The sequence below is a fragment of the Jaculus jaculus genome, chromosome 5, assembly GCF_020740685.1.
Source record: "Jaculus jaculus isolate mJacJac1 chromosome 5, mJacJac1.mat.Y.cur, whole genome shotgun sequence".
Lineage (NCBI taxonomy): Eukaryota > Metazoa > Chordata > Mammalia > Rodentia > Dipodidae > Jaculus > Jaculus jaculus.
This window is the reverse complement of record NC_059106.1, coordinates 4,634,917-4,660,560: the sequence shown is the minus strand read 5'-3', so window position 1 is coordinate 4,660,560 and position 25,644 is coordinate 4,634,917. Positions and strand designations below refer to the sequence as shown.

Genomic DNA, 25,644 nt, shown 5'->3' with positions numbered 1-25,644 from the left:
TTTAAAAATCATTTCTGCAGCTCTTCGTTTCTTGTTAGAACCATGTTTCTGTCTGGCGTGGTAAGTTTTGGCTAAAGAACTCCACTGAACCGTTTTCTAGCGCAGGTCTTCTGGTACTTACTTCTCTATTTTTGCTTTTGTCTTTATGTTGCTTTGATTTTTCAAAGATTTTTTTGTATAGAATTTTGATGTGGAAAGTTTGTGTTTTCTTTTTAATACTTGTAAGCAATCTCTGTCTCTTTCTCCCTCTCAGCATCATTTCTCATGAGAAGTCTTAAGATTTTCATGTTTCTTATTCTGCATATAATTTGTCTTTTATACCTGGCAACCCTCAAGCTCTTTTGTTTAACTGGAATTCAATGCATCCCAGTTAATACAGAGACTGAGGTTAATTTTTGTAGAAATAGTGAGGACTGTGCATGCAGGTCCAACTCTGCTATGGTACCTGTGTGCTCCTGGAAGCTGAACGTAGAAATACCACAGAGGGCTGTCTCCCCTTGGGGCCTTGGGCTTGCTGGCATCTCCACACAACTTGGCTTGCTGAGCAGCAGAGGTAGAGGAGGCTGATATTTTCTTTCTGGGATTTATCACCACTGATAATCTTGAGTTGGTTCCAAGTAACTCAGAAGTAATGCCAGTGTAAAAATTGCTCATTTTCTTTTTTTGCTCATTGTTTTTTAATAAAGGAGGTTAGATTCAGTGAACAGCAGCAAAAGGAACACAATGAAGAGACACCCAAGAAGGAGGAATCCAAGAGGATGCCTGGAACTAATGTCGACAAGAATAAACTGGAGAAGAACCAAATTAATTTCGGGAAAACATTAATGACCAAGAGACTGGAGCCAAGCTTAAACTGGAGAACCAATGTTGATTCCAAAGAGTAGGTAGACATGACTTGATGGGCTTCCTAATATGTCTTTAATCACTACTCATTTGCCTAGTTTTTCCAGGAACTTTATTTTATGGTAGAAAAATATAGAGTGGGCTGGAGAGATGGTTTAGTGGTTAAGGCACTTGCCTGTGAAGCCTAGGGACCCATGTTTGACTTTCCAGGTCCCATGTAACCCAGACACACACCAGCGCACAAGGTGGCACACGTGTCTGGAGTTCAGTTGAGTGGCTGGAGGCCCTGGCGCACCAGTGCTCTCTGTCTCTCTCTCACTGTTGCTCTTGCACATTCAAAAAAGAAAGCTGGGCACGATGGCACACGCCTTTAGTCCCAGCACTCCGGAGGCAGAGGTAGGAGGATTACTGTGAGTTTGAGGCCACCCTGAGACTACATAGTGAATTCCAGGTCAGCCTGAGCGAGAGACCCTGCCTTGAAAAATAAAAAGAAGGGCTGGAGAGATGGCTTAGCGGTTAAGCGCTTGCCTGTGAAGCCTAAGGACCCCGGTTCGAAGCGTGGTTCCCCAGGACACACGTTAGCCAGATGCACAAGGGGGCGCACGCGTCTGGAGTTCGTTTGCAGTGGCTGGAAGCCCTGGCGCGCCCATTCTCTCTCTCTCTCCCTCTATCTGTCTTTCTCTCTGTGTCTGTCACTCTCAAAAAATAAACAAATAAATAAATGAACAAAAAGTTAAAAAGAAAAATAAAAAGAAAAGAAAAGAAAAAGCGATATTTACCTGTGCCTCCTAGGGCAGCTTGCTTCCTTTTTCTCTGTATATTGCACGTGGAATGATGGAGCAGTGCAGAGCGTGTGTTTGTAGCACTGTGAAGAGAGGAACATGTTCACTTCGGTGTAGGGGAAGAGTCGGGATAAATGATGCTGAAACACACGGAGGCTTAACATGGAAAATGCCAACATTGGAACAGGGATCTGCTAAGGTGCTGTAATGGTATAATCACAAGTAATGGTGTCCTGTCTATAAACAGAACTTTAAGTTAAGAAAACACTATAAGAGAGCTAGAGGTTCAAGATTGTTAACAGGCATATTGAAAGTAGATACTAGATTGATAAATGTATGAAATATACAAAACTACTTCTACTTGGGACCTGCTTGGTGTAAATAAATGCTGAATCAATAGATTAAGAATCATTGTTACTCAAATGCTGAGGATCTCAGAAGCATGTCATTTTATCAAAATGCTTGAGAAAATTAGGAGAAATAATTTGTCTTGGCTTATAAGTTCAGAAATTTAAATTCATGATAAGTAAACCATTGCTTTTTAAATTTTTTATTCATTTGAGAGAGAGAAAGGGACAGGCAAAAAGAGAGGGAGAGAGAGGGAGAATGGGCGTGCCAGGGCCTCTAGCCATTGCAAACGAACTCCAGATGCATGTAGTACTTTGTGCATCTGCCTTACGCAGGTCATGGGGAATTGAACCTGGGTCTTTTGGCATTTTAGGCAAGTGCCTTAACTGCTCAGACATCCCTCCAGCCCAACCATTGCTTTTTGGTCTCTGGTAGGGGTGCCTGATGCCCATGGTGAGTTTCATGTTGCACAAAATTGCTTACCTTATGGCCAGGAAACAAAACAAAGTGGGTAGAAATCATTCTTTTTTTTTTTTTTTTTTTTTTTTGCATCTAAGTCTCATTCTGTAGCTTAGGCTGGCTTCTAACTAGTGGTCCTCTCTCAGCCTCTCAAGTGCAAGGTTAATAAGCATAAGCTACATGCAAATAAGAGAGAGAATGGGCACACCAGGGCCTCTAGCCACTGCAAATGAACTCTAGATATATGCGCCACTTTGTACATCTGGTGGCTTACGTGGGTCCTGGGGAATTGAACCTGGGTCATTTGGCTTTGCAGACAAGCACCTTAACCACTAAGCAATCTCTCCAACCCTGAAGCACTGTTTGTAATTATGAATTTCTTTAATAGGCATTGAGATCCGAGTGCCAGTTACTGATTAGGCTAAGCCTGGGGATTCCTGGAGGACCAGGTGCATGTCCTGTTGTTGTGTTGAGTGGGAAAGAGAGCTGTGCGCACTCAGTGTAGAAGGCATAGCATGAGGGACCGGCTCATCCCTGGAAGGCTGAGAAGACATATTCCCAGTATGCTCAGAGATGCTGGGAAAGCGCTGCTTCTTATTTGACTTTAGGGTTTTTGTTTGGTTTTTTTTTAATAGACTCTCACTCTGTAGCACAGGTTGGCCTTGAAGTCAGTCTGTGGGCTTCTGGGATTAGTCATATCCCAGCCCAGCCAGCACAACATGTTTCTTTAATATGTGAAGATGCATTCTGCATTAGGAAAAGTGATGGTTTGGGCACATGAAAATGTTAGGACCGCCTGTATACACTTCCATCTTTTATTTCACCAGGCTAAAGTAATGAAGCCTTTTTTCCTTATTCACTTATTTAGTCACAAAAGCTCCAGCAAAGAAACTCAGGAGGAAAAGCAAGGAAAACATGAGAAGTCATCTGCGTCTGTCTCAGCTGGAAGGGCACAGTTACTTCGGTACGCTTCTGTTGGCATGACTGCTTCCTTAAAGCCGTGGGACGGCTTGTTACCGTGCTAATTAGCCTCTTTATGTTCTGTTAGGGACTCAAGATAGTTACGTTACTATGTTGAAGGTTATTTGCAATGTCAGTGAAAATGATAGCATTGAATTTCTTTACCTATATTTACGGGTATCCCTCCAACGTAGCTCCCTGGAATATAGGGCTTGCTAGACAGTCACTGACTTTAAGGAAAGAAATATATTCAATGCGGAGAACAGGGACCTGAGTGCTGGACGCCAGTCTGGTCTATTGCCTTGGAACAATCATGTCACGAAGTTGGGTCCTGTGACTAGGCCTCTCCTTGCCCGGCACAGAGGACCCCTCAGTTCTAAAGTGGCATAGGCTATTTCCAGCGAAAATAACAGAATTAATATGAGACCAACTGGTATACACATCATGATTTTCAGTCTAACAGAAAATAATTCCTGGGAGAAGAAGGGTCAGCCATGTTCATTGGAGAGTTTCAGAGCAGTGGTGGGAAGAAATCGTAGTGATTCCATATTGAAATATTTCCACACTTGAGATTTAAAAAACTTAAAGTCCCATAAACTACATTTATAGTAGTTTTACTTTTGGGGTATCTGTAACAAATTGTATTAAGTTTGCTTAATAATACTTAAGCTTTTTGTTTTTAAATATTTATAGACTCATAGGCAGCTCTAAAGAGTAGTCTGAGATGCCCTTTCCCCAGCTTTTCAACTGGACATACCTAATTGCGAAAGCAAGAGGTAAACACGGGCTCAGTGTGTGTCTTTTATAGCACATGAAACTTTGTGTGATAAGAATTAAAGTCAGGAAAATCTGGGCGTGGTGGCTCACGCCTTTAATCCCAGCACGCGGGAGGCAGAGGTAGGAGGATCGCCGTGAGTTCGAGACCACCCTGAGACTCCATAGTGAATTCCAGGTCAGCCTGGGCTAGAGTGAGACTCTACCTCCGAAAACCAAAAAATAAAATAAAAAAGAATTGAAGTTAGGACATAGAACTGTTTCTCCCACCCAGGTATCCTGAGAGCTCTTCTGTAACATGCTTCCCACCACCTCCACCTCCAGGCAACCTTTAATCCAGTGTAATTAGTGCTGCTTTGGGGACTCAGTGTGATGTGTCACACGTTGGGTGCTGCTTATTTCTTCAGTTTTCAGTTTTGTCTTTTGCTTTCTGGACTTTACCTGAATACTTGGATTTGTACCTAATACTTTTCAGTGCATCAATATGTAGTTTTCCATTGTGTTTGCTGTAGGTAATATGCAGAACATACATGAGTGAATGCAACTTGCTAGTACCATCCTTTACCAGCTGTAGTTAGCTAGAGTACTGTAAGCGTGTGTGTGTGTGTGTGTGTGTGTGTGTGTGTGTGTGTGCAGGTGTGGGTTCTGGCCTGCACAGGTGTGGAGGTCAGAGGGTAACTGAAGCTGCTGGCCTACCACAGTGTTTGAGGCGTATTCTCCTAGCTGGCCTGGGGCATAGACCAGGCCAGCCAGCCAGCGAGCCGCCAGGGCTTTCACTCTTTTCTTCCCATCTGCCTGTGTGAGTTCCAGGGTTGCGAATGTGTGCCCCCATACCCAGCTTTATGTGGGTTCTGGGGACCCAAGCTCAGGTTCTCACACTTGCATGACAAGGGCTTTGCCCACCAGGCCATCTTCCTAGGCCTTAGTGAAGCGGAGAAACTTGCGTCTCTTCTAGAACTCAGAAGGTGTAGGCGTTTTGTCTGTAGCGATGCCCATGAGGCCGAAGTCTTGATACAGCTGTGATTGCACTGCAGCTAACGTGTGGACTTGCCACTGTGTGGTTCGCAGGAAGGGCACCGAGAAGATTGAAGAGGTCGTCAGTGAGAGCTCCTCTGAGAGCGAGGAAGACGAGGAGCCCCCTGATCATCGCCAGGAAGCTAATGCAGATCTGCCATCAGAATACTGGCAAATTCAGAAGCTGGTGAAATATTTAAAGGTAAGAATGACCTTTTCGACTCTGTTTGCCAGGTTCAATTGAAACTCTTCTAATACCGTGTGTTCTGCTTCTCCGTGTGTGGCTGCTCTCTTGGAAGAGCTGGCAACGCCATTACTGGATCTTGGGTGCACACAGGGAAGGTCTATCCGTGGTTCCATGGTGAATCCTCTAGAAGCAGCAGGGCCGCCCGGTACACGGCCTGTCTCCTGGCTGAAGCGCAGGGAATGGGCATGATGGGTACAGGATACTGTGGCATAACTTGCATTTTGTGATTTCCACTGTGGTGTGATGGAGAGAGCATGTTTTTTTTTAAAGAAAGACTTTTTAAAAAATACTTATTTATTTATTTATTTATTTGAGAGAGAGAGAGAGAGAGAGAGAGAGAGAGAAAGGTAGACAGAGGGAGGGAGAGAATGGATGCACCAGGGCCTCCAGCCACTACAAACGAAGTCTAGATTTTTATGCCTGCTTGTGCATCTGGCTAATGTGGGTCCTAGGGAATCCAACATGCGTCCTTTGGCTTTGCAGGCAAACACCTTAACTGCTAAGGCATCTTTCCAGCTCAAGCATGGATTTTTTTAGTGAGGGACAGTGAGATTGAGAGAGAGAGAGAGAATTGGCATGGCAGGGTGCCTCTAGACACTGCAATCAAACTCCAGACGTGTCTGCCACCTTGTGTGTCTGGCTTACATTGGTCATGAGGGGTTGAACCTTGGTCCTTAGGCTTCTCAGGCAAGCGTCTTGATCGCCAAGCCATCTCTGCAGCTCTGGCATGGGATTTTGAAGCTTAATCTGGGTTAGCTTTTAACCTGCAATACTTACAAGGCAGGGGCTGTTGTAAAGTTATGTTTTTGAACCATAATTTTCTCAACTTATGCAATGGAATGAATGCTACTTGTACTGTATGACATTTTAAAGATTGAGAAAACAAAACTTCAAACATGTATCATGGTGGGTCCTACATCGTAGGTACTTAAAGTATGCTGTGGTCCACTTTCACCTCTCTCTTAAGTCTGAAGACAAGCACAAAAGTATTTTAGGGCTGGAGAGATGGCTTAGCGGTTAAGCACTTGCCTATGAAGCTTAAGAAACCCGGTTTGAGGCTGGATTCCCCAGGACCCACGTAAGCCAGATGCACAAGATGGCCCATTCATCTGAAGTTCATTTGCAGTGGCTGAAAGCCCTGGTACACCCATTCTCTATCTATCTGCCTCTTTCTCTCTGTGTCTGTTACTCTCAAAAAAAAAAAAAGTATTTTACTTGTTAACTGGCTTGATGATGTATTTGATAATTGAAAAAGGGTAGGGAACAGAAAATGGATTGCTAAAACCCAGATTAACATTCATGTTTCTGATATTGGATAGCAGATACTGATCATATTGAGACCTTGTTTCAAGATGAAATCTAGACATATTTGTAAACAAAACAAAACTTTTGACTAGCTTCATGTTTTTAAGTCTTTTTGTGTGTGCATATTTATGTGTATGTGGGTGCATGCATGTATATTTGCACATGTATGTGCATACACATGTGGAGGCCAGAGGTCAACTGTGGGTGTTTTTCCTCAGGAACATCATTCACTTTTAAAAATTTTAATTAATATATATTTACATATTTTTATTTACTTATTTGAGAGGGGAAGAGGCAGAGTGAATTTCATACATGTATGTGATATTAGCTGCCTATTATTCTCTCTCCTCCACCCCCACTCTCTGCTGAAACCCTTCTTGTTCCTCCTCTTCCTGCTTTTATATCTCTTATGTGTGTCCCACTGATTTAATTAGGGTTATTTGCCTGAGTATGGGTTTGGGTTGTTGTTATTGTTTTTTTTAGGTAGGGTCTCACTGTAGCCCTGACTGACCTGGAACTCACTATGTAGTCCTAGGCTGACCTTAAACTCACAGCAATCCTCCTACCTGTGTGAACATGGGTTACTTAATAGAACATGGGACACTTACCAGTGGCTGTACCACTGACGAAGATGACTTTCCTCCCCGCAAGCAGCCGTGCATTACTGACAGTTGCTTGGGGAGGGGTGGCACCTCGCAGCCCTCTACCATCCAGGGTGGGGTGTTGCGGGCTCAGTCACGTTCAGGGCTTGTGCAGGGAAGCGCAGTTTCCCGTGAGTTCATGAATTCAGCAGCAGCGCCACATCTGGAAGACAGCATTCCCAAACACTGCAGCCCATCCTCTGGCTCTCGCATTCTTCCAACCCCTCCTCTGCGATGTTTCCTGAGCTTCAGAGGGGGTGACATAGACGCCCTGTTTTAAGGCTGAGCACTTGCTAGTCATTCTCAGTACTTAGACCCCTTCTGGCTTCTATAGCAGGTTCTTCTTACGTAGCTTGGATGGGCAATGGAAAGATTTTTGTATTATTTTGGGGACTATCAGGGCGTCTTGACAAACAACTAATGTGAGGGTATTATCGCTTGGCGCTGGGATTTTCCTTTGTAACCTATGGCTTTTGAGAGCAACACTGCCGACCATTCATTCTCAGCACCTCTCTGAATCCTAAATCACAAGAGAACTTAGTAAAGGTAGTGGAAAAGAGGAAAATACATTCTAGTTCTTCACTGGGAATTTGTTTCACCAACTGAAATGAACCATTACAGGTCTGAAGGCATCCATTTTATGTCACGGAAAAGCAGTTATCTCTAATGGCTAAGGGTAAAAAAAACCAAAAATGGCATGTCTAAGCACCATTTAATTCCGATGTTTCTATGCCTTTTTTTTTTTCCTGAGTGACCTGTAAATTGGTGAGACTAGGATATTGAACATGCCCAGTATGATTGTGTGAGGAATAATTGTGAATTTGCTTCTAAAATTATTTGTTTCATGAAACTGGGTGTACTTACATTTGGTGAATAAATGTTGAGAATGGCAGTGCCCTCTTTTTGGACTGTCCCCTAAATAAGAATGAAGTGACATTCTTTGTCTCAGCATTTTTGTGTTAAATTCTATCTTGTTACATATTAGAACAGTGACACCTGCCTGTTTTCTTGGAAAATGTTCCATTTGCTTGGAAAATGTTTTTATGTCCTTTTTCCCTTGAGGCAGCATCTGTCATTTAGAGTGAGATCTGTAGTTTTTCAATCTAATCAGCTAGTTTGTGTCTTTTGAATGGGGAACCGACACAATTGATGCTCAGAGGCATTATTGAAAGGTAGGTCCTATTTCCTGCCATTGGGCTGGTTGTGTATTGTTTGGGATTTCCCTGTTCTTCTCTTGCTTAATTATTGTTCAGTCATGGTTTCTTCTTCCTTGTGGCCTTATTGGTGTTGAGAATTCTTCTAATATCTAATATGTCTTCCTCACAGCTGGCTGGCTTAGTTTGCCTGTGTTCATCGTGGGAAGTGTTTCTTCCCTCTTCCACTATGAAGCACAGCTTTGCTGAGTGTCGAAGTCTGCTCAGCAGTAGCTGTCTTCCAAGACGTGAGATGTACCATTGCAAGCCTGCCCAGCGAGTAAAGTTTCTGTTGAAAAACCTTATGTAAATCTGATGGACCTGTCTTTATATGTTACTTGGTATTTCTAGCTTGTTGCTGTCAAAGTACTTTCTTTGTTCTGTATATTTACTGGTTTAATTATGATATGATGAGTGGAAATTTGTTTCTGGTCTTTGCTTTGTGTCCTAATTGCCTTCTATATTAGGGTTTGCATCTCTTTCCCCAATTTAAGGAAATTTTCTGTGATGATTTCGAAAATATATTCTGATTTTGGAATATAACTTTTCACCTTGTTTAATACCACAACTCCTAAATTTGGTCATTTCATAGTGACTCAAGTATCTTGAAAGTCCTGCTCATGCTTTCCCATTAATTTTTATTTTTCCACGAGGGAATGTTCTAGTTCTTCTGCCTTGTCCTCTAGCTCATATATTCTGTCTTATCCTTGGCTTGTTCTGTTGGTAAGACTTTCCATGAAGCTTTTTATTTGACTGAGTAATTTCATTTCCAATATTTCAATTTGGATAATCCTCAGTATTTATCTTTATTGAATTCCTTTTTCCTATATTTTATCTCCTTCCTTATTTCAATCAGTTTTTTAATGTTCTCATGGGATTTATTTATGAGTACATTTTCTTCTTTGAATATACATACAATCATTCTTCTGAATTTTTTTTCTGGAATTTAAAAAATTTCCACCTTAGTGGAGGCCATTACTGAAGGATTAATTTTTGGAGGGGGTGTTATGTCATTCATATATATATATATGGCATATTACACTACATTCTTTGTGAATAATATAACAGAAGAAATGCAAAGGAGTTGGCTCTTGCTTGTGCCATGAAGGTGTGAAGTGAAGTCACAGACTTGAAGTCATGGGCCCAGTGCATCACTGACTAAAACCATGAGGCAAAATAAGTCTTTGTATTTTAAGTTGATCATTCAGATTCTTCTTATAGTATAAGAAAGCTGACTAGCACAATACTACTTAATAATAATACTAAAGCCTGAATTTACCATACAGATTTTTACATTTGAAAATCTCTAAAACTTTTAGCATTGGTCTACAACTAAAAATTCTTTGTTCATTGTTATGGAAATGACTTGCTATTATTATGGCCACTTGCTACTTAACACATAAGTAATATATTAGAAAAAATATGATGCACAAGGGGGTGCATGCACCTGGAGTTCATTTGCAGTGGCTGGAGGCCCTGACGCACCCATTCTCTCTCTACCTGCCTCTTTCTCTGACTGTCTGTCACTCTCAAATAAATAAATAAAAATAAAAAAAAATTAAAAGAAGATAATGTAGAGAACCTTCATGCTTTTCCATAGAGTTATAGTCTATTGTCTTTTTTTATTCATAAAAGGAAACAGAGGGGGCTGGAGAGATGGCTTAGTGGTTAAGCACTTGCCTGTAAAGCCTAAGGACCCTGGTTCAAGGCTCGATTCCCCAGGACCCACGTTTGCCAGATGCACAAGGGGCACATGTGTCTGGAGTTTGTTTGCGGTGGCTGGAGGCCCTGGTGCGCCCATTCTCCCTCTCTCTATCTGTCTCTTTCTCTCTCTGTCACTCTCAAATAAATAAACAACAACAACAACAAAAATAAAAGGAAACCGAGTCAAAGGGTCAAGATAAGCCAGGTTGCAGAACAGTGGAGCAGCTACAGAATGATCTTTGGTATTAGAAAAACGTCAGTTGAATTGAAACCCTACTCAGTAGCCCTGTATGGACCCACTAACCTCTCTCTAAGCTTTAGTTCCCCCATTGGTTACTCATATCTTAAGATTATAATGAATACTAAATGAAATATAATACATGTGAGGAGCTTATCACAAAGTCCTCAGTGACTGCTGACAACAATGATTATTTCTTAGTACATATGATTATGATCATAGAAAATGTGTGGTGTGGCATCTTCTTGATGTGCTCAGGTGGTCCTCGGTTTTTGCTTTTAGGTTTCCAGCAAACCAATAAAAAGAGGAAAACACAGTGAGTTAATATAGTGAGGATAAATTTATCATCCTTAAACAAAATAAACCACTTGCCAGTGGGTTTAACTGATCCTGGTGCTAAGAGCAGAAAGAATGTTCCCTCTTAGGACTGGATGAGGTAGGCACTGAGTGGGGGAGCAGATGACATCCCCAGTAATATTCTTCTGGGACCATAGCTAGGCGAGCTGCTCATAACAGCCCCGTTATAAAGTTATCCAAGTCTAAGTCCAGATATAGCTGGGCCGGGGGGGGGGTGCACTATTCCTGTCCCAGAGCAGCTCAGGAAAACATGTATTGATGAAGTGCTACTTAAGCTTGCACAAGTTACTCATCAAGAAATCATGTGCAAATGTGATACTTTTGGCCAGACAGTAAATTGCTTGGAATTCTTATAGTTCCCACAGGTAAATATTCTTAACATAACCAGTAAAAGAAAAAAAAATATATATATATATACAAATGATTTCAAGGTTTTTGACACAGGTAAATGTTTTATGTGGAGACACAAAAGGATATTAAAAGTCTAGGAAATGCAAAATTGGGTGTCTCTAGGTAATGTCAAAGTAAATATACCTGACTTTTTAAACTTATGAAATTATGGCTTCAATGTAGATTAAAATCAGCAGAGAAACGGCAATGCTGACCTACTTTCCACATACTATTTTCCAAGTCACGCAATAGCTGTGATATTGAAGAAAATTGATGAGCTCATTAATCCTGAAACTAGTCAGTGGCCTATACCTTATTATTTATTCAGCTCTATGAGGTCAGATCTTGGCACCTAAGAAAAGGGAGTTTGTATTTAATTATTTGGCTTTGACATATGTTCATTTCAACTTGAAAACATTTTATGTATGTATACATTCTTTTCACCTGGGGTTTTAGGACACAATTTAATTTTTAAATTAACGAATACATTGCATTTGTTGGCTCAGCAACCTTCTAATTTCTTTTGACCCCCATGGCTATGAGTCTGTATCCCAATTCTAAATGAAGTTCTATACTTCCTTTTCGGCTACCTGACTATTTTCTTAGATGCATGTTAGGCAGACAGGTCTTACTCAGGCATTTCTGTATCTTAGAGGGTGTCTTGCTAAGAAGCACAAGCTTGACTTCTGACTGTCAATGAATGGTGACAAGCTGAGGTCCCCAGGGCTGGGGCTCTTCTGTTCTTACTCTCAGCTCCTGGGCAGTGGCGCTTCTTGCCTCTAAACTGGAATTGGCTCTTCTGCTGTGGACCCCTCCCCCACTTCTGTGCACTCTCTCTTCCTGTTTCAGCTCCCTTTCTCCTTGGAGATACTCTATTATTGCAATTTCTATCTTTATTTTATGTATTCCTTTCTTCCCTGTCCAGCACTGCTTTAAAATTTTACAAGAAGAAAGTTTTGCTTTTGATCATCTCTAGCACTTGGTGGAGATGGCATGTTAATGTCTATGTTCCACATTACTTCCACGAGTCTCTAAGGTAATAGTGGACTTTTACTTCCAAACAAGGTATATGAAGGAACTCTTGAAACTGGAGATGCATAATTTTTTGTTTTTAATGTCGATCTATTATGCACAAGTGTCAGTTAATACCAATGGGTAGCCTTTGGTAAAGCCAGGCGAGATGTAGAAAGACAGAAATATGTAAGTAACCTTAAATTGAAGAATGAATAACTGGACCCAACTTCGAAGGCCTATTAGAATTCGCTTGCATGTGGATTCTGTCTGGAGTTCAGTATTAAATGGGAGAGTCAAGGATATGGTGGTGTCCTGAGTGTGGCTGATCAGCTCTTTGGGATTTGAAGGGTTTGAGTCTGGGATCAGACTTTCTTGGCCTTGTTGGCGTTTCCTGGGGCTGTCACATGGGGACAGGGTGTCTGAACCATCCTAGCCTTAGCTATAGCCTCAGCAAGGTGATGTCAGGAGCAACACGGAAGTGCTACCTTCATAAAGAAATTCATATACGGCAACTTTTCAGCATCATTTTTCCAGATGTTGTTTCTCCCTGTAGGGTCCCTGTTTATGTGCCTGAGAATTTAACCTGCATCCAGTTAATGGGCAAATGAAAGTAGATTTAGAAATGTGTGTCCAGGGCTGTTGAGATGGCTTAGCAGTTAGGGCACTTGCCTGCGAAGCCTAAGTACCCATGTTCGACTCTCTAGATCTCATGTATGCCCACTAGGTGGCAGAAGTGTCTGGCGTTCAATTACAGTGGCTGAGGCCCTGGCATGCCAATTCTCTCACTCTCTCTCTCTTGCTTTCTCTAAAAGATAAAGAAAGAAAGATGTATCTAGCCAAGTGTGGTGGCAAAGTGAAGTCAAGTGGATAGGAATAGGGCCAGTGACCAGGGATTGTATTGAAAAAGATAGATGATGGTCAGTCCACACAACTTCTCCATTTACCAGTGATAGGAGGATTGCTTTCCATGATCAGATTCATAAAACACTCATGTCCATTTCATCTTCTGATGGACCAAGAAGCTTGGTGGTTACTCTTCAGTGGCCCCAAGTTCAGAATTTCAGCCTCTGCTTTCTAGGGAGGGAGATTCCATTGCAGAGTGACATCAACAAGCCAGGTCACCAGGCCGTAAGCTTCAGAAGAGGCACCCAGGGCTCCTTCCCTGGATATTTTGAATTTATTTTTCCTCTGTGAAGAGGAATTCTTGGCAGAGGTGGGTTTGGGGTTTGTTAAAGATGCTTTTGTGGGGCTTTGATCCTTGATGATCTTACATGGACAGATTGAGAGCACACACACACACACACACACATACATCTTTGGTTAAGAGTTTTTCTAAGTGGTAATTAGGAGTTAAATGATTTTTCTTCGCAGGAATTTGATGTGCTTTACAATCAATTACAGTTAATTAAATTCCATTCCCATTACTTGTGTCTTGGGTCCAGAGTGGCAGGAGGTTTGATCCTCGTCTCGTTGGTGGAAAGGCTGAGAAATACTTCACTGGGCCACACAGAAGGCGGCTGCAGCCTGGGACTGTGTCCAGGCTTCTATCTTTACTGCGTGTGGCCTGGGGGAGCTGTCCCACTGTCAAAAAACGCAGCACCCGGAGGCTCACTGACCGAGCTGCGGTGCTTCACCTTATTTTCTCTTGTTTGCATTTCTTCATTTGAGTAAGAGACTGAACAGGGCCCTCCTTAAAAAGGGATGCACTGTTTACTTTTCAAAGGCAATATTAGTGCAGTCTGTGTGGGGCGTATGGTGTTTGCACATGTGCGTGCAGATGAACATCCCATGTATACAAGTGGCGAGGCCAGAGAACCATCACGTGCCCTCCTTTATGGCTCTTCTTTATTTCACTGAGACAGAGTCTGTCAGGGACCCCGAAGCTGCCATTTATTTGGCAGACTGGCTGATGGATGAGCCCCGGTGGGTCTTCTGTTTCCACCCTGCTCAGCACTGGTGGTTCCCAGTTTTTTACATAGGTGCTGGGGACCGAACTTGGTTTTTTATTATGCTGCCCCAGTAAGCACCTACTGACCCATGTCTCCTGTCCTAGAATGCTCTTTTGTAAGGTTTTTAACTTGAGAGTGAGAACTATGATAGTACAGTTATTCTTATAAAACGGTTTTGAAAATGGAAAGCAGTGCTCACTATTCATTCACCCTTGTCAGCCACTGCAATTAAAAAGGAATGCAGTATCACTTTCCAGAGTTGCACTTTGTAAGTTTATGCACATTGCCACATTAATGTGAGGCAATTAAAAAAATTCTCAGTGACAACATTACAAATAGAAGTTTTTTGTGCCTTTAAAATTATGTTAGAAACCATATTTACATTCTGTTATCAAAAAGTTTAAGTCTGGGCTGGAGAGATGGCTTAGCAGTTAAATCCTTGCCTGTGAAGCCTAAGGACCCTGGTTCGAGGCTTGATTCCCAAGGACCCACGTAAGCCAGATGCACAAGGGGGCACACACATCTGGAGTTCGTTTGCAGTGGCTGGAGGCCCTGGCTCACTCATTCTCTCTCTCTCTGCCTCTTTCTCACTCTGTCTGTCACTCTCAAATAAATAAAAATAAACAAAATGTTTAAATCTTTAAATTTTCATTTTTAGATGGCTTGAGACATGTGTAATCTGTGTGCATCTGTGTGCTCGCATGGCCCACGAAAGAAGAATTTGTCCCCTGTTTTTTTTTTTTATTTCAATAGAGAGGCTAAAACAATGGAGAATCCACCTCTACAATGGGAGTTTGTACTGCACAAATAAATAACATTTTTAGACTTTCACCTTTAAACCCTCCTTGTCTCTTGGTTGTCATAAATGTAGGTGGGGGGAGAAGGTACACAGTAACTAGATAAGCTTGGTGATGCAATTCTCCTGACTTGTAATCATTTAATTATCCATAGCTTGCATTCTATAATTGTATCAACTGAACTTCTAAAAACTGACAATGTTAAAAATTTCTGGATAGGCATGGTAGCCCATGCCTATAATTTCAGAGACATGAGGTGCTTAAGATGGAAGATCACATGATCCTAGGAAGTTCAAGGCCAGTGTGGAAAGATCTTAACACACACACACACACACACACACACACACACACCCCACACCTACACACATACCATGTACACACACACACACACAAACACTTATACACATACACACCACATAAAACACGCACACACTCACACACGTGTATACCATTGTACTATAGAACCTATGCTTCGGATGACCAAGTCCTAAGTTCCATCCCCAGTACTTTCCCCACTAAAACAATGCAAAAACCTCTAAGGGATGGTCCTGCAGCTGGAACTTCTTTACTAATTAATTCATTCTTTATACATTTATTCATGATTCTATAGCGTGAGCTAGCCCAAGTACAGTGTACATGCTCATGCCCACAAGATTTTTGAAAATATTCTAATTTTTTTACTTGAGAGAGAATTGAGAGAGAGATACAGAAAGAAGAAACAGACAGAAAGAGGGAGAGTGGGCAGACCAGGGCTTTTTGCCATTGTAAGCCAACTCCAAGCACACACAGCGCTTTGTGCATCTGGCTTTATGTGGGTGCTGGGAAATTGAACCCAGGCTGTCAGGTTTTGCAAGCAAGTGCCTTTAACTGCTGAGGCGTCTATCCAGTGCTATTCATAAGATTTTTGATTGTAAAAATTTTGATAACTAAGGCAGTTTGTGTAATGAACTGAAAATATAATAGACATTTTGAGGAAATTGATTGCCCTGTGTATTGGCTGCACCCTAGTTAGTTTGCGCTGCTGAGCAGGGCCAGCTACACCCCAATTGGCGGGACGCTCGGGGCTGCCCGGCCTAGGTTGTGCAGTGCAGCCTCGTGCGGTTGCGGAAGGCTGCGCTGCAGACCTTAGCGATGGGAGGTGAGGAGCTGAGGCACCAGGTTTGTCCAACTCATCTGTATTTCACCTCTGAGTACGGATCAGTTGCAGTCATTATTAACACTGCATATTCATAGAAAAAGTAGGAAACTCGCTTCTCCTAGTCCACTGGCCATTGAGATTCCTGATGGCAAGCGCTGTGGCTCCTTTCCCAGCCTTCTCTCTAGATGGTGTGGGTGTCTGGCTTCCGCCTGCTTCGTTTCTGTGGCATAAGGAGCAGACGCATGTGTTGATCCTACAGTCTTTCTGTGTAAGCTCTTAAAAACTGTACAAAGAGTACACTTCTGTGTGTTCACTGTAACAACTCAAGCCAGGCCAAAAGCATTAGAATGAAGAGCTCTTTATAGACATTGCTGTGTATATACATAGGCACATGCAATTTGTACGTATAAATGAAATTGTACTTCTTTGGAGCTAAGGAAGATGGGCAGTGAATCGTGCTCACTGCTCAAGTTTGAGTGGTGGAGTTGATCCGCAGCTGGCGCTGTGCTGGGTTTCTGTAATCCCGGCATGCTGGTGGCGGGATGGGAGGTGGAGCCAGCAGCCCCGGTGATTGCAGTTAGAGCAACAGCAGCAGTGGCCGTGGGAAGAGGAAGCCTGCTTCAAACGGGGCGGACGGTGAGGCCACACAGGAAGAGGTCGTCTGACCTCCACTTGTGCCCACACTCACGCATGCACACGCACATACAACACACACACATACATACACAATCATACTTGTTTGTTCAGACATAGTCTTACTTGGTAGTCCAGGCTGGCGTTGAACTCATGGCAATCCTCCTGCCTCAGCCTCCTGAGTGTTAGGAGTTTAGGAGTGAACTATTATGCACAGCTTAGATTTTTATTCTGACATATGATATTATGTTTTTGTTCAGTCTTTTTAGTGACTATATAATCTTGCATTATAGGTAGACATTAATTTATTTAGCATTTCCATTATTGGTAACTTTTTAGGCTGTTTCAAATCATGTTTTGTTACTCCAACCAGTATATAGCAAATATTTGTACATACTGCTAGGTTGCCTCCACTATTTCTGTAGGATGGATCTTTTTAAATTGTAATATGAGAATGAATAAAGAGAATAAGAGTTAAATGTTTGAGAGCTTCAATGGGGAGTTGTCAATGCATATAGTTTTGTGGGAAGTGAGTTTTAGCTAGGCATGTTGCCTGCGCCTCTACCCCAGCGCTCAGGAAGCCAAACCAGGAAGACCGTGAGTCTGAAGGCAACTTGAGCTACACAGCAAGTTGGAGACCAGCTTAGACTATGTGGTGAGATCTTATGTAAAACGAACACAGCGACAAAAAGTTCTGGGGTCAGAGGATAACTATATTGGTAAAGTACACGCCTTCTAAACATGAGGACCTGAATTTACTCCTGTAATAAAACAATGCTGGGGGCTGGGCGTGGTGACGCACGCCTTTAATCCCAGTTCTAGGGAGTTAGGGGTAGGACGATCGCTATGAGTTCGAAGCCCCCCTGAGACTCCATAGTGAATTCTAGGTCAACTTGAGCTACAGTGAGACCCTACCTCGAAAAACCAAAAAAAAAGAAAAGAAAAGAAAAAAATAATACCAGGCATGCTGGCACATGCTTACTATCCTAGTACTGGGGCACTGGGCGCAGGAGGATCTCTGGGGATTACTGGCCAGCTAGTGTAGCCTTGCCTGGTCAGCTGCAGGCCAATATGAGATCCTTTAACACGGTCCGTGGGTAAAAGCACTTGCTATGCAAGCATGATGACTACAATTTGGATCCCTAGAACCCAAGCCAGGCACAGTGGTGAGTGCGTGTAATTTCAGTCCTCCTCTGGAAAGAAGGGAGATGGAGAGACACACACACACAGAGAGAGAGAGAGAGAGAGAGAGAGAGGGAGAGAGGGAGGGAGAGAGAGAGTGACAGGAGAATCTTGGCAACTCACAGGTCAACTAGTCTGGCATACATAGCAGTGAACAGCGACAAAAATGAGAGATGCTGCCTCAAACAAGTTGGAAGGTAAAGACATATGCATGCATGTGTGTGCACGCACGTGTGCTTGCACATACACACACACACACACACACACACAATCTTCCTCAGACATTGAAATAATTATGCTATAAATTCTCATCATTTTTTATTTAAGATTTTTTTCTATTTATTTATTTATTTATTTATTTGAGAGAGTAAGAGAGAGGCAGGTAGAGAGAATGGGCATGCCGGGGCCTCTGTCCACTGCAAATGAACTACAGGGGCACGCTCTACCTTGTGCACCTGGCTTATGTGGGGATTTGAACCTGGGTCTTTAGGCTTTGCCGGAAAGCCCCTTAACTGCTAAGCCATCTTTCCAGCCCTAATTTTGATTTTGACTAATTCTCATAGAATAAATGCATGTTTAAATTTGCATATTACTGGTTAATAATGAAGTTGATGATATTTTTTATGTCAAATAACATTGTATTTTATATTTTCTCATTATTCTGTATGGTTGTCTTTTTATTCTTTTTTTGTTTGTTTCTTTTTCTGAGGTAGGGTCTCATTCTAGTCCCGGCTGACCTGGAATTCACTGTGTAGTCTCAGGGAGGCCTCAAACTCATGGAGATCCTCCTACCTCAGCCTCCCAAGTGCTGGGACTAAAGGTGTGCACCACCACACCTAGCTGTTTGTTTTTGAAGGAGGGTCTCACTGTAACCCAAGCTGACTTGGCACTTCATAGTCCCAGGTTGGCCTCGAACTCACGGAGGCTCTCCTACCTCTGCTTCCTGAGTGCTGGATCAAAGGTGTACATCATCATGCCCGGCAGTATTTTTATTCTTTTAAAAAATATTTTTATATTATTTATTTACTTATTTGAGAAGAAGGAGAGAAGAAGAATGGGCACACCAGGGCCTGTAGCCACTGCAAGCAAAGTCCATGTGCATCCACCACCAGGTGCATCTGGCTTAGGTGGGTACTGGGGAATTGAACTTGGGTCCTTAGACTTCATAGGCAAGTGCCTTAACTGCTAAGCTCTCTCTTCAGCCCAGTCTTTTTATTCTTAATGATACAAATTAACCCTGTCTATTCTATTAATTACAGTTATTTTTCTTAATCCATCACATGTCTTTTTATCTACTGTTTTATTCTATAATAAACATCAAGCGTTTCCTCCATGGAAGATAAATTTTGTTTCTGAGAAGCTAGGGAAGTTTTTTTATTTTCTGAAGCTATTTAAAGATGACAAAAATATTTTCTGTTTTCTTCTGATAGTTTTATTGCTTTAAAAAGTAAGTCCAGTTCTTCAATCCATTTGGAATTCACTTTATGAACTGTGTAAGGCTGATTTTTGTTTCCAAAGTCAGATTAACACAAATCATTGGCCACTCCACCGTTCCCTCCAAAGGTCTTCTAAACCCTCACTTTCAGACCCTCACCCTCACAGCCACAGCTTATTTCTCCACGGTCCTGTGCTACAGTAATTTGCTCGGAGATCACCAAGCTGGATCCATGCTGTTTTGCTCACTAAAGCTTTGATATATTTTAACTTGAATTTTTTGAAACCAATTTATTTATTTCTTTTTAACATTTTGTTGACAAGTTCCATGCATACAGACAACCTAACATGATCATTATCCTAGCCTATCCACCCTTCTTTTCCCTCCTCACCAGTCTTCCTTCCACTGAATACCTTCTTTCTCAGTGCTCTCTCTATTTTGATGTTATCATTTTCCCCTTCTATTATGCAGATTGAAACTAATCTTTTGCATGTTTTTTCATTTTAAATTATCTTCTTGTTGTGACATATAATCTCACTTTAGCTCAGGCTGGCTTCAAACTCCAGATCTTTCTGCCTCAGCCTCCAGAGTATAGGGATTCTTTGAACTAACATGTCTGCCTTCAAACCGTCTTTATAATCAGCTGAGAATCATGATTTTTTTCCCAAAAATCTGAAAATGATCTGTTGGGATTTTTGTTGGCTTACATGAATTTGTAAGTACCCTTTGGGTAAATCGCAGTTTAAGCAGCATTGTGTTATTGTTCAGGAACCTGTGTGATCTGCTCCTTTTGCTTTCACTGTATTCCATAGCTTCCCCCCAATACTACATAAATTCGAAAACATTTCTTGTGAAATTTAGTCATAGTTATTTTTCTTATTATCATTATGTTAGTAATTCATGGGAATTTATTATATTACCCATTAAAGTTTATTATTCTCAGGATATACAAAGTCACTTATAAATTTCATCCTTGCATAAAGCCACTCCACAGAACTATTTTGTTAAAAATCGTAATTATTGAGCTCATTCTTTGGAATCTTTTAGGAAATTAATTATGTTTACTATTTTTTCCTCCTTTTAACTACTAGAACATTGTAGTACATTATCAATTTCTATAATGGTTCAGTAGTTTTTTAAAAAGGAATATATATATATGCAGAATCCTTAAATTGTTGCTTACCCAGTTCTCATAAAGTTAGGAAGTCTGTAAGATGAAAACCTGAGTCTAACTTTCTTTGGGCCATTCACCTTTTTGTTTTTTCTAGAAGCAGCATTTTCTCTTTTTCCTAAGGGTTCTGTTGAATCTTGGGTTTATGAGTGCTGAGTCATCCGTACGCAGTGGACTTGCAAATAAACAGAAGGCCGAGAGTATTTTACTGCTCTGAGTCACAAGCTTGTGTGCTGCTCACTCGAGCACCTTTTGCTCTTTCTGATCCCAAGAGAAGTTTTTCTAAGCCAAGTTCTGCTGGGCACCGGGCCCTCCACCAGGCACAGTCCCTGGAAGGGGTTCACTTTCCTTGCTCTCTGAGTGGTATGTTTGGAGGAGAAAACGCTGAGAATGTCCAGCTGGGCGGCTGCGCCCCGCTCACCGCTGCCTCACTGCAGATGGCGGGGCGGGGGAGGCGTTCGCGCAGATGGGACCGGCCGGCCCCGGCCTCGGGCGCTGTCTGTCCGCCGTCATGCGGGGCAGACAGTAAGTGCCAGTGAGGAACGTGCCCTATCCTCCCCTGGGAATTTTGTCTTCCAGTATCCTTGCCCCAACCAAGCAAAGGGGAGGAAAAACCCCAGCAGGCGTTCATTGCAAAAGCCCCTTTACTCTGCCTTAGCCTAAGTCATACTGTTTTCCCTGGACCTCTGCAAAGCCCGCCGAGTGTGTCTGCACGTCCGCACTGACCGCTTCCAGCTGGGAACTTCTGCAATTAGAATGGCTTCTTTTATTTCTTTGTTTCTTTCTCTTTTTTTTTTTTTTGCATTTTATATGTGGTGCATGTGCATGCGTGTTTGTGTGAGTACATGTGTGTGCACATGTGGGTCGTAATCCCGAGGTTAATGTTCAGTCCCTTCCTTATCTCTCTCCTCTTGTATTTGCCAAGCGAGGGGCTCTCACATAAGCCCAAAGCTTGCCAGTTCAGCTCATGTAGCTAGCCAGCTAGCCCTGGCGAGTCCCCGTCTCTGCCTTCCAGACACTGAGATTACAGGCAGCCCACCACGCCCACCAACGTTTACCCCCTTGCCATAAGCATCCAAACTGCTCCTCGTCCTCCTACTTGCACAACAAGGGCTTTACTAAGTGAACTCTCTCCCAAGCTCCCCAGAGTAAGCTTTTATCACAGTCGTTGGCTCATAAAGATCAAATATAGATCAAAATAAAGATCAAAATCTAGCCAGGCATGGGGAAGTACCCCTGTATTCTTAGCATTTGGCAAGTGGAAGCACACAAGATCAGAAGTTTAAGGCCATCGTTGGCTGTATAGTGAGGGCAAGGCCATTCTCGGTTATGTAGTAGTTCAAGGCCAGCCTGGGTAACAGAGTGACACCTTGCCTTAAAATAAACATAACAAAACAAACAGGTGGAAATCTTCAGTCAGGCTCCAGGACCAGCAGATGTGGTTGTCCACTTGGTTTTTTGGGCTCATCTTGTCCCATGTTTCTGCTGAGTATTTGGCCACGTTGAACTAAAACTTTTAAGAGGACTTTTAACTGACCACGCGTCCTTTCCTGTGCTAATAAGGAGCACTCCTACTTTTTGTCCAGATTTCAGTTCAGACATCTTTCCCCCAAGGGAGGAGGCTGTCTCAGGTTCTGTTGAAGTGTATTCCATGTTTCCCAGGCGTCTCTGGCTTGCCATGCTGTTCAGGCAAAGTGTTCATTCATGTGGACTTTGAGGGTTAAAATCTTTTCTCCTTCACTAACTGGGGCTGGATCTGTGTGTGGACCTGTCTCCAGTGCTGGTTGTTGGTCTGGACTAGGCTGAGACGCCTGGAAAACACTATTCATCTAAATTTGCTACAGTTGATTTCTTCCTTACAGACGGTGAGATAGGGCATTAATGCTCTATACAGTAGATAGCGCAGCTCTTTCTTATTTCAAAGATTTTATGTAAGCAATAAAAACAATTGCTTAGGAAAATATCCTTAATTCATCTTGTGTTTCAAAAAAAAAAAAATGCTAAGAACTGATATATAGTTTAGAGGCAGAGTGTTTGCCTAGCATGCCCAAGTAGGTTAAATCTCAAGTACTACCACAAAAAAGGGTTGAGGAGATGGTTTAGTGCTTCAAATCACCTGCTTACGAAGCCTGTCAGGCTAGGTTTAATTCCCCAGAACCCATCAAAGCCAGGTGCATAAAGTGCTGCATGCATTTGGAGTTCATTTGTTGCAGCAAGAGACACTGATGTACCCATATTCTCTCTCTCTCTCTCAAATAAATAAATAACCTTTTAAAAAAGAAAAAGAAAAAAGAATGGAGGCTGAGGAGGTGGCTGAACAGTTAAAGAAGCTTGTTTGCAAAGCCTGCTAGCCCAGGTTCAATTCTAGAGTACCCATGTAAAAGCCAGATGGACAGTGACACATGCACATGAAATTTGTTTGCAGTAGCAGGAGCCCCTGGCACATCCATTTCTCCTTCTCTCCCACTCCCTCTCTCTCTCTCTCTCTCACACACACACACACACACTTTCTCTGTCTGCAACAAAACAAAGCAAAACCAAACCCAGTAACAAAAAGAACTGTTAGGAAAAGTGAGAGGCAGGGCATTCATTCAATCTGTGCATGCGTAATGAACAAGCAGTTCGCGGTTGCCAAAAGGAACATGGGCTGCAGAAGATAGCGGGGGCTGGAGAGGTTTGAGAAGAACCAGGGCCGGAAGACAGCTACCAAAAAAATTGCATTCATTTCAAAAATGGAAAATTTTATTGGAGACATTTTTCAAAACCCTTCAGAATCTAGTAAAATATATTTTACTGTGTTTTCTCCAGGTCTTAAAATCTCACAAATGCAAATGTGTGATAAAATGTGAAAATAAGTTTGGCAACTAATTATGTTCTCAGGGGAGGCTTAGTTAAAAAAAAAAAGGACTTGCCCTGCTCAGCGAGATGCTTATGGTGTCTGGACAAAGTCGATGAACATTCGAGGTCCTTTGGCGTGGCTGGCGTTTAGAAGAATTGGCAGCTGGCTAGCATTTGTGGCTCTGTGCGTTGAATATTTTGGCTCCTGTCTTCTGATATTCATTCTGCAAGATTTATAATCCTTTTGGGAGTGTGGTCAGTGACAAGAGTAGAACTAAATCCTGAAATGTGGAAAAACTAACTTTTCCTAACATAAAACTGTTCTAAAAAAACCCTCAGGCCTATAAATATGTTTCCAGATTTTCAGAAAAAGCAGATATTCTATAAGGATTTAACTTGGAAGGATAAATATAAGTTGTCAATTTTGATCTTTAAATTGGCCTAGAGATAGATACTTTGGGAAAATATAAACTTTTACCTTTTGGGCCTTTGTTACAGTGAAATGACTTTTAAAAATTGTAAGAGCCTCAGGGTGGGTGGGAGTAGCCCGGGGCACTGAACCCCCACGCCCAGGACTGGCTGAGGCCTTCGGTCCACGATGAATACCAGTAACCCCACCAAAGAAGACCCTCAGCAGAATTGGAGAAGGGGGGAGGGGATTTAAGAGTACAACCTTTTTATTTAAAAAATCAATAAATAATAAAAAATTAAAAATATGTACACCATTGATCATAGTGTAAATGATAAAATAAAGGTGGGAATAATCTACATGAGAGAAGGTAAGGCAATTTGAAAGAAACACAAAGATTGCACAGAGCTATAAGCAAAAAAATCCTACCCAAGAAAATGAAAAAAAAATATATATAGCAACAAGAAAGTCCTCAATCACACACAACCCACCCTTGCCCCTGTGGTATATCCATCATCCCCAAAAGAAGTCCTGGGGTAGAGGGAGGTCCTGGGTTTGACTGTGGCAGCATGCCCATGTAATTCTGCTCCTCCTTAGTCATAATGAAGTCTTAACCTTCTCCCTAAAGAGTCAGCTCTGCCGGAAACTGGGGTGGAATGTTCAGATACTAACCATGAGAACCCAGTTCTGTCCTGTCCTGCAGAACCTTGTGGGAACTTTGTCTCCTTTTAACCATGCGAACAATTTTAACCAGCGTAAGTTGTATAGAAAGAGTGTTAGTGAAGGAATGTTTTTCCTTATTTTATTTGCTTTCTCATTATTAGTATGTCATTTTCTTCAGTTACCTTTGCTTGGCCTGAAACAGGAAAAAAGCAGATAGTCTTCTATAAGAACATAACTTTGTAAGGATAAATGTAAATAGTGCTTCTTTGTGGATTATGTTTTTCTAAAAGAGACATGGAAAGCATGAAGGTCTGGCAGTCTTTTGTCTTCAAACAATAGGACTAATAACCTGATGATAATAAAAAGACGATTTATTACTTTTTGCTTCAAAACCAACTGTAGCAAATGGTGCTAACGTTTCTCTTGGTAGTAAGGAGGAAAAGACAGTAAAAGCCATAAAACAACACATTCTACGTAGGTAATAAGATTAAGTGTCTTGACATTTGAAACTTAGTCATTTTTTGACGATTTTTGAATATTTTATTACAGAGCTTAAGAGAAAGAAAGAAGGCAGAGTTTCTGCAAAGCATACCATGGTTCTCAGAAATGGGGAAACCCACCTGGTGACTCTAATTGGGGTCCTTTGTGGGGAATTTACAAGATGGGGCTGAGCTGGTCAGTCTAGCTCCTGTGCCAGGTGTCCAGGCACTGTGCGATCTTATTCACATCTTCCTGTCAGAGTTCTAAGAAAAGGAACTCCTGCAGGAAAGAAGAGTAAAGGAAAGCCAGACAAGACTACCTTGATTGCCAGAGGAGAGGATTAGTGTGAAAATCAGTGTGAACAAGTACTGCAGGGTACTTGTTGATAGCAGTTTAGAGAAATGAAAAGAATTTTTTTTCCACAAGGGTAAGAAGCAAGGTCCAAGCCTAGATCTTTCCTTCACTGTTGTAGTGCATACCTTCTAATAACCCCCTTTTAGTTTCTTATTTTTTAAAACATGTAAATATTTTTATTCATTTTAAAAGTATTTTAAATATTTTATTCATTTATTTGAGAAAGAAAGAGAGAGAGGAAAGGGGAGAGACAAAGAGAAACAAATGGGCCTGTCAGGACCACTTGCTACTGCTAGCAAATTCTGGACACGCGCCGTTTTGTGCAT

At 41.9% G+C, this 25,644-nt stretch overlaps 1 protein-coding gene across 1 annotated transcript in view; it reads left to right on the top strand.

Annotated features, from left to right (window-relative positions):
- The window catches only part of Odad2 (outer dynein arm docking complex subunit 2), a 161,647-nt gene that overhangs the window by 26,794 nt on the left and 109,209 nt on the right, over nucleotides 1–25,644 (top strand). Inside the window, exons 8-10 of the mRNA XM_004668167.2 lie at nucleotides 687–880; nucleotides 3,301–3,396; nucleotides 5,235–5,382. Of these exons, the coding sequence (XP_004668224.2) occupies nucleotides 687–880; nucleotides 3,301–3,396; nucleotides 5,235–5,382 (438 nt within the window). The remainder of the gene's footprint in view (nucleotides 1–686; nucleotides 881–3,300; nucleotides 3,397–5,234; nucleotides 5,383–25,644) is intronic.